Below are 13,072 nucleotides of genomic sequence, written 5' to 3'. Positions count from 1 at the left end.
TAAGGAGACAGCTATCAGAGCTCCAGCACAGGAGGCACTGCGGAGGAGGGATACTTAGTATATTTTATAAATAAATAAATAAATATAGTAATTATATTTATTAATACATTAATTTCATAACTGGGCTCCTGCTACACTGGTACAGGAAAGTAGTTTCAAAGTGTATTTGACAGCTCTGAAAAAGCAGGATGCAAAGATTTTGCCAAAGATATAAGGACATCTACGAGCTAATTAACACAAGTGGAGTATGCTCTGCATGCTTCTGGTCCTTCATTGTCACTCCAACTAAAGAGAAGTATGTAAAACTTAGAATTTAAAATTAATGTCTTCTGCCAACAATATATTAATTTGGGATCACAGATCATTATCCAATGGATTTGTATTTTAGTGTCAGAAGGTAATTTTTAGACAATAGCAAACACTTGGTCCTCTTATTTGAAACAACACTGTACAGAAAAGGCACCAAAGCTAATACATGCACTCTTCAGAAAAATATTTCTATACTGCATGAAAGATGGAATGTAACTCAATAAAATACATATAGAAGAGAGCTCTGGATGGGAAGGCACTTACATGGGAAGAGTAAGAACAGCTAGAAATAGTTGACTAGAAAGACAGTTCTGATTGATGAACATCTGTAATGCCTTATCTCATCTTAATTACCACACAGAATTGTGTAATTATTAATGCTATGTCAGTTCTTATTGCATTGTACTAAATGCAGACCCAGAGTGGTCATCATTGAGCAAGGATATACTTCCTCATTACAATTGTGGTAATGGAATATCACGAAGAATAAATAAGAATAAATGTCATAAACACACAGTGAACATCAGTTCTTACATCTTTAGCTATTATCTCCCCTTCCTATCTTCTTTTTTGCTTTTAGGTAACTAAACTTTTTACAAAATGTCATATTTCCTTGCAAACTGTTATAAAAATGCACAAATTAAAGATCAGCTCAGTTTTATCTCCAAAAGAACTGGATTAATTTTGAATATCTTTACAGCCTGTCAAAACTGAAATGTAACACATGGTCTTCTAAAATGAAATTATGGCCTCAGGAGCTTGTAGTGGAGGGGTTTTTTCATTAAAGTAGATGCAATTCCTACCAGAACAATGAAAACCTGTGATGCTCTGAGTAATGCAAATTTTTACTAGCTTTCTGGCTGATAATGAACCAGAAATTTGTTAGTGTCACACCTGTCATGATGCTCCTGCATCATCAGTATATCTTCCTCCAACGAAAGGTTAAATGTGTAGCCTTCCATTGAGTGGTGTGCACTCTTTGGCTCTGCACAAAGAAGATAAAGGCTGTGAGAAGAAGTGGTGAATCATTGGTATTCTTCTGATTTCTTCAGTATCAGGGTTTTTTTTTTCACATTCGTAAGGCATGTTTCTTCATTTGCCCTTCAATCCAGACAGAAAATACAGTATTGTATAAACAACAACTGACACAGCAAATACAGTCAGTCTTGAGCAATATTCATATATCGAGTTCTGTTGCAAGTATGGAGGGGTTGATATATTCCATTTTTGATAATATATCTGTAAAGGAAGCTTTCCTGTCCAACCATCCAGGAGCCACACCTGCACCACTGGGCTGGGACCGAAGCCTCTTCACTGGGGGCAGCTTCAGTGACCCAAGAGGTGCCCCGTTTGACTCCCTGCACAACCCACACTCGCACAGTCAGAGCAGGTTTCCTCACTGGCTTTCCTACCTTTTCCGTAACGGAGTCTCAGACATCCCTAACAGAGTCTCAGTTGTCTGGATCCTTAACAAAATTTAATCATGGTGCAGTAACAAATTAACAGCTTGAGCTGTTGCCTTTGAGGAGGGATCCCTAACAAAGATGTCCTGGGCTTTGATACCATCAGAGTCTAAGCTCTCAAAAGTCTGGGTGATCGGTTCCTGCTGTGTCTGACTGTCCAGCTACCTGGCTGACACCACAGATTCCCAGGAACTTTGTTATGCAAAAGTAGCACAGGTTTAGTTTTCCTTGAGCTCCTGCCACCCAGAGTTTAATCTGCAGCTCGTACTGCCCCACCTCCCAGAGCTACCTGCACTAAACGTATCATTAGCACATCCACTTCTCTGCAGATCCTTTTCCCCTTGCTGTTTTGTGATACTAAGGATGGAATAAATTTATTTTGCTCAATTTTGTCCCCTATTCATTGCCTTTCTCTATCGATTTTCAATACTTGCATGTTGCTGGGACATCTTAGCCTATTCTGTATCATATGTTAGTAAGTGTTTGCAGACAGCAGGTGCCAGTACTATCGCTGAAAATAAACATAACAAATTCAATATACATCATTCATCCTGGATAGAAGTGAAGATGCTAGAATGTCCACTAGATTTAAACCCTCCTTGAGAGTGACTGAGGTGCAATTTCACCATTCTGGTCACATGTTCATCTACATCAGCTTTTTAGTTTGATAATTATTTCCTTTATCAATTATTTTTCATGGTTTTCACTAATTGCTTCAATAATTATCATGGGGTTAATAAATGCAAGAGATGAAACAATTTGTATTAGGCACAATCATTGAGCTTTTGTGGCCTGCAGGTGGAGCATACCAGAATGATGAAACAGGTAGCAATATTTCAAAAGTTGCAAATATCCCGATCTCCCTTGTCAGTAGAGGCAGAAAGATCCTGAGTTGTTTTTTAAAGATAGTTCTGTTTCTTGGAGGTTGTGTATGGCTCCAGCTATTTATCCGTGCAGTTAAATCTGGCAAATGTTAGCATCTTCTTTTTATTTTATTACTGACATTATTACTAATTATTTCTGATATATTCCTGCTATGTCAATAACTGTGGCCACAAAATGTCTAATATTCAAGCACTCCAGGACTCTTCATCTCATTTTCGCTAAGACTGCTGCAAATTTTTAACCTTAGTACTGTCTTAAAAATCCCAGTTACAGAGTTGGGTTGGGATTTTGGTTGGTAGGTTTATACATTTTGAATGGCCTATTTCCCACTAACACTAGACTATTTACTGGAGAACAGATGAAAAGCCTGAGGCCGCCTCTCTCCCTGCCCTGCCTGCAGCAAGGTCTAAGCCCCAAGTGCAGAGCAGCTGGTGCAAAGCCAGATTCCAAATGACCATCAAGATTGAGCATTGCAGGCATTTAACGTTCTGTTCAGAATAATCCTATATATGCCCCATTTTCATCATATCCACAAGATAAGCGTGAGAGAGAGGAGATGGGTAAACTCCAAGATGCTGGTGCATTCTTAAGGCACATAACCTATCAGCGCTGCTGGGAATAATATGTATTTAGGAGATATAAAGGAGGGCATGGGAAAAAGAATGGAGCTTATGGTGTGCATTGAAGGGTAGAAAACACTTGGTTGTCTGAGGGAGACCACAGACTCACCCTGTGGAAAAGCTGGCTTGAATGGGAAGTGTGTCAGACTTCCTGACAGACAAGGAGGGTGGGAAGGGACTTGTGGCATGATCCCATCTCCTGAAAAGATGGTAATGACAGAGCTTCCCCTTACCATTCCTGTCTGTATGAGGAGTTGGAAAGGCCAGTGGTGTGTCTTCCCACATCACAGGATGGAGACTGGGGGAAAGCAGAAAGTGACCCTTCATTGCTCTTTTTACAGAAGGAAAATGATGTCTCCTGAAAAAGCTGGAGAGCAACCCTTCCTGCTCAGAGGGGGATGGACACTGGGCATACTCAATAGCAAATAAAAGCAGGAAGTTCAGCTGGGGACACTGAATGCTTTTGGAAACACCTCCAAACTCATAGTTGCTGCTCTGGTACTCCCTCTCACCAAATACTTAAATAAACTGAGGAAGTTTTAGAATAGATAACCTGGACTCCACCCTAGCTCTCTCCACTATACTGTGACCTCTAATAGTTCAGCCAATGAGCTTTGCAGTCACCATGCTGTAGACGAAGATGGGAGAATTTTAAGGATTAATCAACATAACAGTTACTTCAAAAAAACCCCAGTTTTTGTAGAGGTTTTTTTAATTTGCTTTGGCGTTGGTTGAGGTTTTTTTTGGTTTTTTTAATTATTTCTTTTTCCTGTCAAGATGATGCACCCCAGTGCGTTGAGTACTCCTTTCAGAAATCAGAATATCAGAAGTTCTCTGAACATGTTGCCCAGACTTGCTGGGATAAACATTACTTATAGCCCTCTCTGGAGCATTTTTATTGGGGTATTTCTCTTGCTCTCTGTGCATGTGACTTACTACATAATTAATCTAAAAAGCCTATAGAACCCAGCCCCTCTATGGCTGGCAATCATCCTTGGAGGACTATGTCCAAAGAATGGTGCATAGATTGAGGCTGTCTTTATTGAGTATATTTCTTTATCTTCTGTGCAGTCTGTGGGTGAAAATATACTAGAGACTGTTCCAGGTTGTATGAATATTTGTCCTGGGCATATATGGGTCAGTAAAAAAAGATCCTCTAAAGAGATATTAGTGAACCCAAGGTATGCCAGCGGTGGGTGCAACCTGAAATATATTGAGTACAGCAAACAGCAGATTTGCCTTTTGTGTAGTACTTTCTCCAAGGAGCAATGCAGTGTTAGCCAGGCACAACCAAGTAAGAGCTCCTCAGGTAAAACACATCCTGCTGGACCTGACTAAGAGGGGAGAGCCTGCTGCAGCTCCATACCCCAGGTCCAACCACTAGTGAGGCTGAAGATCTATTCCCAGTAGGCCATGTGCACACAACTCAGAAAGGGACAACACATATATATGCATATACACACAGTCATATATACACACATTGCAGACAAAAACATTCAGGACCACCCAGAGTGCTCCCACAAACACCAAGAGCATCATCATGCTCATACTGCTCCCCTCCACAGCAGCGCAGCATCGAGGCCCACTCATGAGAATGTGTATCTGTGCAGACAGACACTTTGTGGCTCTCTCCAGCAGCTGGGCTCATACACTCGTCTGCCCAGTGGCTGCCCCTGGATCCCAGTATCCTCAGTTTCTGGCACCTGGACATAAGCTTCTGGTGTTGCCTCACAGCGATGGCTTTCACACTGGACAATGGGGCTGAGGCTTTCCTGGAGCAACCCTGGAAGGGAACTGGTTGTGGCGTCCAGGTCTTCTTCTGAGTCTTAATCTGATAACCTGCCTTAGTGCGCTCCTGCTCCTCCAGGCTAGTGGGCATACACTTTGGATAATCTGATGTTTCCTGCAATAGGCTTGAGAGCAGCCAAGGCCAGGATATTATCTGGGCTCTCTTCCCTGCCATAATCTCTCTGCTTTTTGGATGTACAGATGAACTTTTATCACCTAATCTAATGAGAACAGTCTGTTTTCCACAGTGGTAACATCAGAGCAGCTCTCCCATATTGCTCTGTGCTGTCTGACTTGGCTTCCAGCATGTCAGCTGCTCAGACAGCTGGGGCTGTGTGTTCCTGAATGCCACTCTATCACACAGTGCAGCATTCCTTGTAAGCTGCCCCAAGAGCACACACAGGCACCCTGCCATTGTTTCCTGGCCAGTTGTTTGAAGATCTCACTGTTTTAAGATGAGCCAATAGCATTGCTTTTATTTACATTCAGCAATTGCTCTTTTCTGACAAGGAATATGGTGGAATTGAAGTACAGGGACAATAAGCCTTGTGTTGATCATGGAAAGTACTGGATCATTGCATTCTTCTATTAATCTGTCCCTCTGGAGTCTATACATTATAAAAATTCAAGCACGATGCAGATTGCCTGCCTACCATGTAACTAGAATATGGAAGACTTACAGGGTAAATTACTATTGGCATAGAGCAGGTTACTGAGAGTGATCAAGAACTGTCATTTTCAGCTTACTACAAACATCATCTTTGCCTTTTCATGTCTTCAGTCATCCTGAGGCTGAAGTTCTTTGAGTAAAACAGCTTGTGTTTTGGATTAATCAGAAGCCTCAGTCATTTGAAAGGTCATGTATGCAAGGAACAGCAAAATCTCTTTTTTCAAATGACCTATGTGTTGTCTTTGGTGGAGAGTTGTGGGAATCAAAACCTATAGAAGCCAGTCATGGAAATGTGTGTCTAAAAGAAAACAGTGATAAGCCTATAATGTTATTTGAATCAAGCTTCTGCTGGTGTGGGGTTGGGTGAGGATACATTTGACTGATTTTCAGTCAGTCAGTTATATTTTTGCACTACAGAGTCTTTTGCAAAACATAAGCCTTTGGATTTTTTGCAAGGGCAAGATCTCTTCTTACTTAGAAAAAGAAAATAAGATGAGACATAAGCAAGACAGATTAAAAATGTCTATGAATAAAATAAGTTTCTTTAGTAATGAGAAGTATTTGAATGCAGAGATTCACAGTTGTAGAATAAAAAATCACATCTGGCTGCAGTAAAATGAAGAGAGCTTACATTCTTGATGAAAGAAACTCATGTAAAGCTCTGGAGCCAAAGTCTGCAAAACAAGGCTGAATGAATGCTCTTTACACTTGTGTGATGATATTTCTTCAGGCTGTGTTTCTTCATCAGTTTATTCTATTTCAGCTTTGCAGATTAAGTAATTCTTTCAGTAAAACTTAATATCTTTAGTGTATATTTTTGCTTTTGAAATGTATTTGATTTCCTGCTGACATAAAGGTAATAAATTGGCTTCCAACTAATATTTGTTCAGTGCTGAGCTCTTTTAGAGTCCTTAATGGACTAACATACTCTGACATTTGAGGTACACGTAATTGCAAAATTACTGTGGTGACAAATGTAGTTCTGGTTAAAAATATAATAATAATTCTACTTTGCTTAACCACTCGGCATGATTCCAAAAGGACATTTCTGCCAAAGTCAAGGCACGTTGCCCTTTTTTTCTGAGAAATCATATATTTAGTAAAATCTAAGTGTACAGGAAAGTCTGATTTCTCTTTGATCACACTACCTTATGAACACCAAATTACTATTAAAACAGATTCAAAGGAGCACAGTGACCACTTCTTGAAGAAAAGATCAGGTCAGGCCCAAGGGTACAATCTGTTGCACAAAATGTCTGGGACTTGCCTCAGCTTCTTTTTGGTCATTGTGATAAAGTGAAACCTTCCTAAAGGCAATGTGGTCCTTCCCCTTAAATTTCTCTGCCTGGTGCTGCAAACCCATCAGACGTGGCCTGGAGGTCCTTTCACTCATGCAGGAGACCTGTAGGCAATTGCACTGGACCCAGGGTCACAAAGACAGCTACAGCAGCCTTTGCCCATGGCCATCCCTCTGGTTTTGCAATGAGCAAAGCCAGCTGGGCAGATTGGATCCATTTTCTGTCTTCCACTAGAATCAGTTGCCAGACTTATATCATGATCTTTTTCGTAAATGTAATAGTTTGCACATGGGGATGTGAATATGTAGAGATGATGGCTGTGTTATGAGAAGGGGTCACTAGTGAATGTAGCTCCCATGCAGACCAGCTTCCAAGACATTGAGATAGCAGAATTTTTTGAGCTTTTTCATATTTTTCTCAAAGAGACTCTGAGAAAAAAGGGCCCTGATATGCCACAGGACTCCCTTACAGGGAGTTGTCTCATAAATGTATAGTTATAGAGGTTAGTTTTTGTTCTGCTGGTGTTTTCCTAACACCCTGTATTGTCCAAGGAGAAAATGAGGCAGGCAGGGAGGGAGGGAGGCAATGGTGTGGGACGGCTCTCCATCTTTTTCTCTCTCCGTTAATCATATGGGGATAGAAGAGATATTCATATCCTACTAAACACTTGACTCAGAGCCTAAAACCCGACATAGTCACAAGTCTAAGACAAAGGGTTAGTGCTTGGAGTCAGCTTCTTGCATCCTGTGTTACCTTCAAGGGCAGGTACTGCTCCCAGTAAGAAGGTGGTAACCAGCAGCATCACTCCTGGCTGAGCCTGGAGCCAGCCCTGGAGCTTTCCTTCCTCCAGAGCAGGCCTGGGTACCAGCCAAATGGTGGCAGGCAGCAACTGAGAGGTACCTCAAGTATGCTCCTAAGTTGTCCATTATCTGCATCACATGCAAACTGCAGAAGAGAGCGTTATAGGGTAAGCTGCTTCACCACCAGCACTCATGGTCCCACAGTGTTTCAAGGCCTCAGATACTCCCGTTCAGCTGCAGTCATGGTTAAGGCTTGTATAATTTAAATGGAAGGCAAATCAGAGTTCAAACTCAGCCACTGCCTGTGGCTTAATTCACAATGTAAATGTTGCTGCCCTTCTGGTAGGTCAAAAACCTGTAGAGGAATGTGCTGGAGAGAAACAGCAGAAGGAAGACAGACTGGCTGTGGAGTTTTGAAATTTTGCATCCTGATCTTAAAAGTCAAAAGAAAAGAAATGAATAAGTTGTTGATTTTCTTTCAGAGCTCTGTTTTTAGATTATAAGGTTTGCATTAAAATGTGAATATGGGAGAAATTGTTATCGCTTCTTTCTAAAAATATAGGGAGAATGTTGATGGCTGGAGAAAATATTATTTTTACCAAGCAAAAGTAGAACTTGAGTTGATAATATCCCTGTAATAGTAATACCTAACAGATAATCCCTATTTATTTGAAATCTGTAATTAAACAGAATCATGTTACCTTAGTTGTCAAAATCAGTATTGTCTCTTTTGTCTTGTTGCAACTCTGAAATTTACTTAAGGGAAATTTCCTTTGCTTTGACTTTTCTCTCTGTCTCTCTTTCTCTTTTAAGGTCAACTCAAATCAAAACATACTCTTGGGATAATGCCCAGGTTATTTTGGTTGGCAACAAATGTGACATGGAGGATGAACGGGTAATCTTCACTGAGAGAGGAAAACATTTAGCAGAGCAACTTGGTAAGAAAAGACCCAATGAAAGCTTTACGATTGCTTGTGAGAATGCACAAATTAATTTCATCAATTGCCACAGTACTTGTAAATACATGTTCATGACACATTCATTGTGAAGGAATAGTCACACGCTGCCTCCATTTTATTTCTACAGCCTTTTTGATATGGAGCAAGATTAGGCATGTGTCTGTAAATATACAATACATTTAGATAGTTATAGCTACAGACAGTTAAAAGCTAGAAAGGAAACAAGTAAATGAAAAAACTCCCAAGCACCAGCCCCTACCCTGCCCGGAAAAAAAAAAAAAAAAAAAAAAAAATTTAAAAAAAGGAAAAAAAGAAGGAAAAGAAAAAGATGAAAAGACAGGAAAGGAGAAATTGAAGCTTTTGGCAAGTTGAGTACATTTAGGTTATGACTACCAATACCAATAATCCAAAACAGGAATGCTGCTGTCCAACTTCCACTGCTAACACTTCATCCACTGATCTACTGCACAGTCACACAGGTGTAGATATGAACTTCTTTCATAAGGTCTCCCTCTGGGAAGCAAACGTTGTACACACAGAAAATTGCCAAGCTGTGTACACCTTTGTTGTTTCTGTTTCTACACAACAGTGTTATCCTCTCATATCGTGAAACATTTTTAAAGTGACATTGGCCAAACTTTAATGGAAAATCTCCAGAGCATCATTTTAATGCTAATACCCAGGCTATTTTTCCTTTAGATTTCATGATCTCTGGAAACTAATCTCAGGAGGTGTGCAAATCAAACTTTGGCATTTTTAGAGGTCACTTTATTTGCAGGGAATCATAAATTATGGGCATGGATTTTTTATTGTTTTTAAAACTGAGTGTGGTAAAAGCTCAGTCTGGTCAAAATATGTGTAACCAAGATCTCCTTGTCACTATTCCTACATAGGTAGTTAGACAAAAGAATGTTTAAAGAGGGGATCGAATCTCATGCTGGTGGTTCTTACCTTATGTATACTAATAGGTGAATGACCTTATTTTTTAAAAAATACCTTTTTTTACTTGTCCAATTCCTTTTCCTGGTATACAATTTCATCAGAATAACATATCTTCCTTTTGCACCTGCCTTAATAAGTGTTGCATGTGTAAAATAACTCCTTGAAAGTATACATTAAAAAATACTATAAATTAGTCCTTGAAAGGTGACAGGAAGTATTTGTCAGCAGGTTATATCCAGAAAACATCAATATTTGTGAATAACTGAGGTTCTCAAACTGCTTGCAACAAAACCGTACTAGTTACTGTTGCACTTGCTTTAACAGAGGATATTTATCTTTGCAGAAATACCTGTTGTATTTTTAGATATATATTTCTAGATCTGTTCTTCCCATTTCTGATATTTATTCATTATACTAGGAGATAGGAAAATGTATTCATTGGACAAATAGATCCCAAAAATCTAACTTTTACCAAAAATTTTGATGAGGTGCTGGAATGTTTTGCAATAACCATAAATTTTCACTGCAGAGTTTGAAGATATTTTAAAACTCACATAAATAATCTGAAATTCTATTCCTTGAACCGAATTCCTATAAAAAAGTTAATGCAGTGAATTGACAAGGAATCTCCAAGGTCATGAATTTATCAAAACAGGAAGGAACTTTGCATTTTGTACAGTCAAGAATCCTCAGATGCAATAACCAATGCTTAAAAAAAAAAAGAGTAATGAGATAGATATCAAAACTCATGTTTCAGGCTTTAAAGCAAATTCTAACTCCTGGGATTTAAAATTCAATCTTTATAGAAGAAGATTATCCTCTATTTCCATATTTATCTACCCAGGGGGTTTCTTTTCTCAGATATATATCCTGTGGCTATCTCAAGGGCAGATTATTGTATTAGATAACTTGTGTCTCTGATCCAGTCCTTTACTGTAGTCAGACTGCACACACAAATGTTTACATGTTTCCTGTAGAGCTGCAATAATTTGTTAAATCTGCCCAGAGACTGTGTGAGGTGTCAGGAACAGCAGAAGAAGGACTTTCCCTTAACTGCAGTAAGTGCACTGGCCTTGCTGGCTGGTCTGGAGGACACCCATTGTGCTAAACATGTGGGACTATCTTTTGTTTCTCTGGCAGTAAGTTGATAACATCTTTTACAGACAAGTTTTTAAAATAACAGTATAGATTTTTCTGTCCAGCCAGTCATTTTAAAACTGTGGGCCCTTTGAATGCAATGTTGATCGCAGACACAATTACAAGCAAATACAATTCATGAGTGCTGTACAAAAATCATGATGTGACACCTTTTGTTTTCAAGTTTGGTTTTATTTTCAGCCCTCATTTATTTGAAGTCACTGAGAAAATGAATACCTGCACATTCTGGAGCGGATTTTCAAAAGGTCAAAAAGAGCACTGGGCATTTAACCCTCTGGGAAGCATGGTGCTCTTGTACTGGAAAAAAATAGGGCCTCCTTGTAGCTCCTGATGTCTCTGCAAAGTGCAGTGTTAAAGTTTATTAACAGGGTATAGTCATTCATTTCTTTAAATCTCTGTGCTGGGTTATTTCTCAAGTGTAACCCAAACAAACTATTTAAATCAGCCAGCAATAAGTCTCATTACTCTTGGAGGAGGTCTGGCTGAACCAGTCAGTTTTCCTGTGGTACCTCTGAGTACTTTTGTCATGGCACTAATCAAAGTTCACAAAAGAAAGAAGGAATAGTTAGGAACACAGATCTGACCTCGAAGGAAAATTACAGAATGTTTATGAGCTTAGAATCTGTCTTGTTTGCTTTGAAGATTTCTTTTTTAAATTTATTGTTGATGACATGGCACTGGCAATACCACTCGGGTCATAGCTACAAGCAGTCCAGGAGGTGTCTTGTGAAAGGTGGTAACTGGCAAACATGCAGTGATACTTTTCCTGACCATAGCAAATAATATTTGTGGCTCTCATGAACCAAATGCAATAAGTTTAAATTCAATAGGCCTTTCATAATTTGTTCCATTGACTTGTATAATGATGTCTTTGAAGCCATATAGAATCATACCACCCACAACATCCTTTAAATACGAAGTTTATCTGTTATCTACTTCTCCTTTGAATTCGCCCACTGACAGTTTTATTTTATTTTTCTTCACTGTCATATTCTTACAAACAGTGTACAATTGCTGTTACCTGCTCTGTGCCACCCTGGGTTTCAGAGAACTCTGTCGTATTCCTTTTTCTCCATACTGCAATTCCCAGAATATTTTATTGTTCCGGGCATAAAGACACAAAGACACGCGTTAGTCATTCCTTATCACCCTATTCAATACTTTTTTAAGTGCCTTTTTCCAGAAATCAGTTCATGGTTATTTAACACAATAGCATCATTAAAAGACTAAAGTTAGAATGAGATGAAAACAAATGGGATCAAATAAAGTCATGTAACTTTTCCTCCTATAGATATTATTCCAAGAAAGTGTCGAAATGTGACAAACCAGCCAACAGAGAGAAATAATTAATGCAATGTTAATATTGATGTGGTAATCACAGAAAATACATTTTAAAAAGTTTTCTCACTAATCATTGCCAAAAAAAGGATATGGAGTATAGTTTTTATGATATTTTGTATCTTCATGGGTGTTTGCTTGGAGCAATGCATGGATTGACTATGGAGTGAAACCACAATATAGTCAGCACTTATATGCTTTAAAGCATTTTAATAAAACAGGCTTGGAACTTCTTGCAAGTAAAATGCATGCATACTTGCCAACTGAATTACTCACACGGCTTTTCTGAGACATAAATCTCATGCATCTCAGTAAAATCCATACATTCATAAAAGTTTTGTGTCAGTTGTCGAAGGAGAAATAAAAGGAGTGACTCACAGTTGGATTGATGTCTTGATTCTTCTATTCATGGTCTGTATGATATATTGATATTGTTATCTACGTTCCAGCTAAGGATTAGCTGGCAGAGGTGTGCACAGACCTTTGAATAGAGTCTGAATAACTGCACAGACAAATGGATAGTTGCATATACAGTTTGACATACAGTTTTTCCACTTGTTTGGGACATTCTGCTGTGCATGCAAATTACAGACATCATTTTCATGTGTTCTTTGGTTTCTCAGGTTCTTCTTATGCTTTGCCATCCGGGATCACCCATGGTTGGGGCATTCATCACGCCTGAGCATGCCCTAGGTTGCATTTGCCTGTTTTCCATAAATTAATCGTGGCATGCTGTCTCTCCTAGAGGCCAACAACCAATGCCAGAAAACAAAATGAAATCTGCCCTTTCTGGGTGAGCTCTCACATTCTCTTCTGCAAGGGGCAGCAGAAGCCAGCCTTCA

The 13,072-nt window shown here is 39.2% G+C and overlaps 1 protein-coding gene across 2 annotated transcripts in view; it reads left to right on the top strand.

Moving 5' to 3' along the window:
- Window positions 1–13,072, top strand: part of RAB3C (RAB3C, member RAS oncogene family) — a 125,654-nt gene that overhangs the window by 96,752 nt on the left and 15,830 nt on the right. For both annotated transcript variants that reach the window (XM_085041919.1, XM_085041920.1), the window contains exon 4: window positions 8,647–8,771. In XM_085041919.1, the coding sequence (XP_084898045.1) occupies window positions 8,647–8,771 (125 nt within the window). The remainder of the gene's footprint in view (window positions 1–8,646; window positions 8,772–13,072) is intronic.

The sequence above is a fragment of the Lichenostomus cassidix genome, chromosome Z (assembly GCF_008360975.1).
Source record: "Lichenostomus cassidix isolate B80296 chromosome Z, HeHo_3.0, whole genome shotgun sequence".
Lineage (NCBI taxonomy): Eukaryota > Metazoa > Chordata > Aves > Passeriformes > Meliphagidae > Lichenostomus > Lichenostomus cassidix.
The sequence above is the reverse complement of the archived record's forward strand: the minus strand, read 5'-3'. Positions and strand labels throughout refer to the sequence as shown.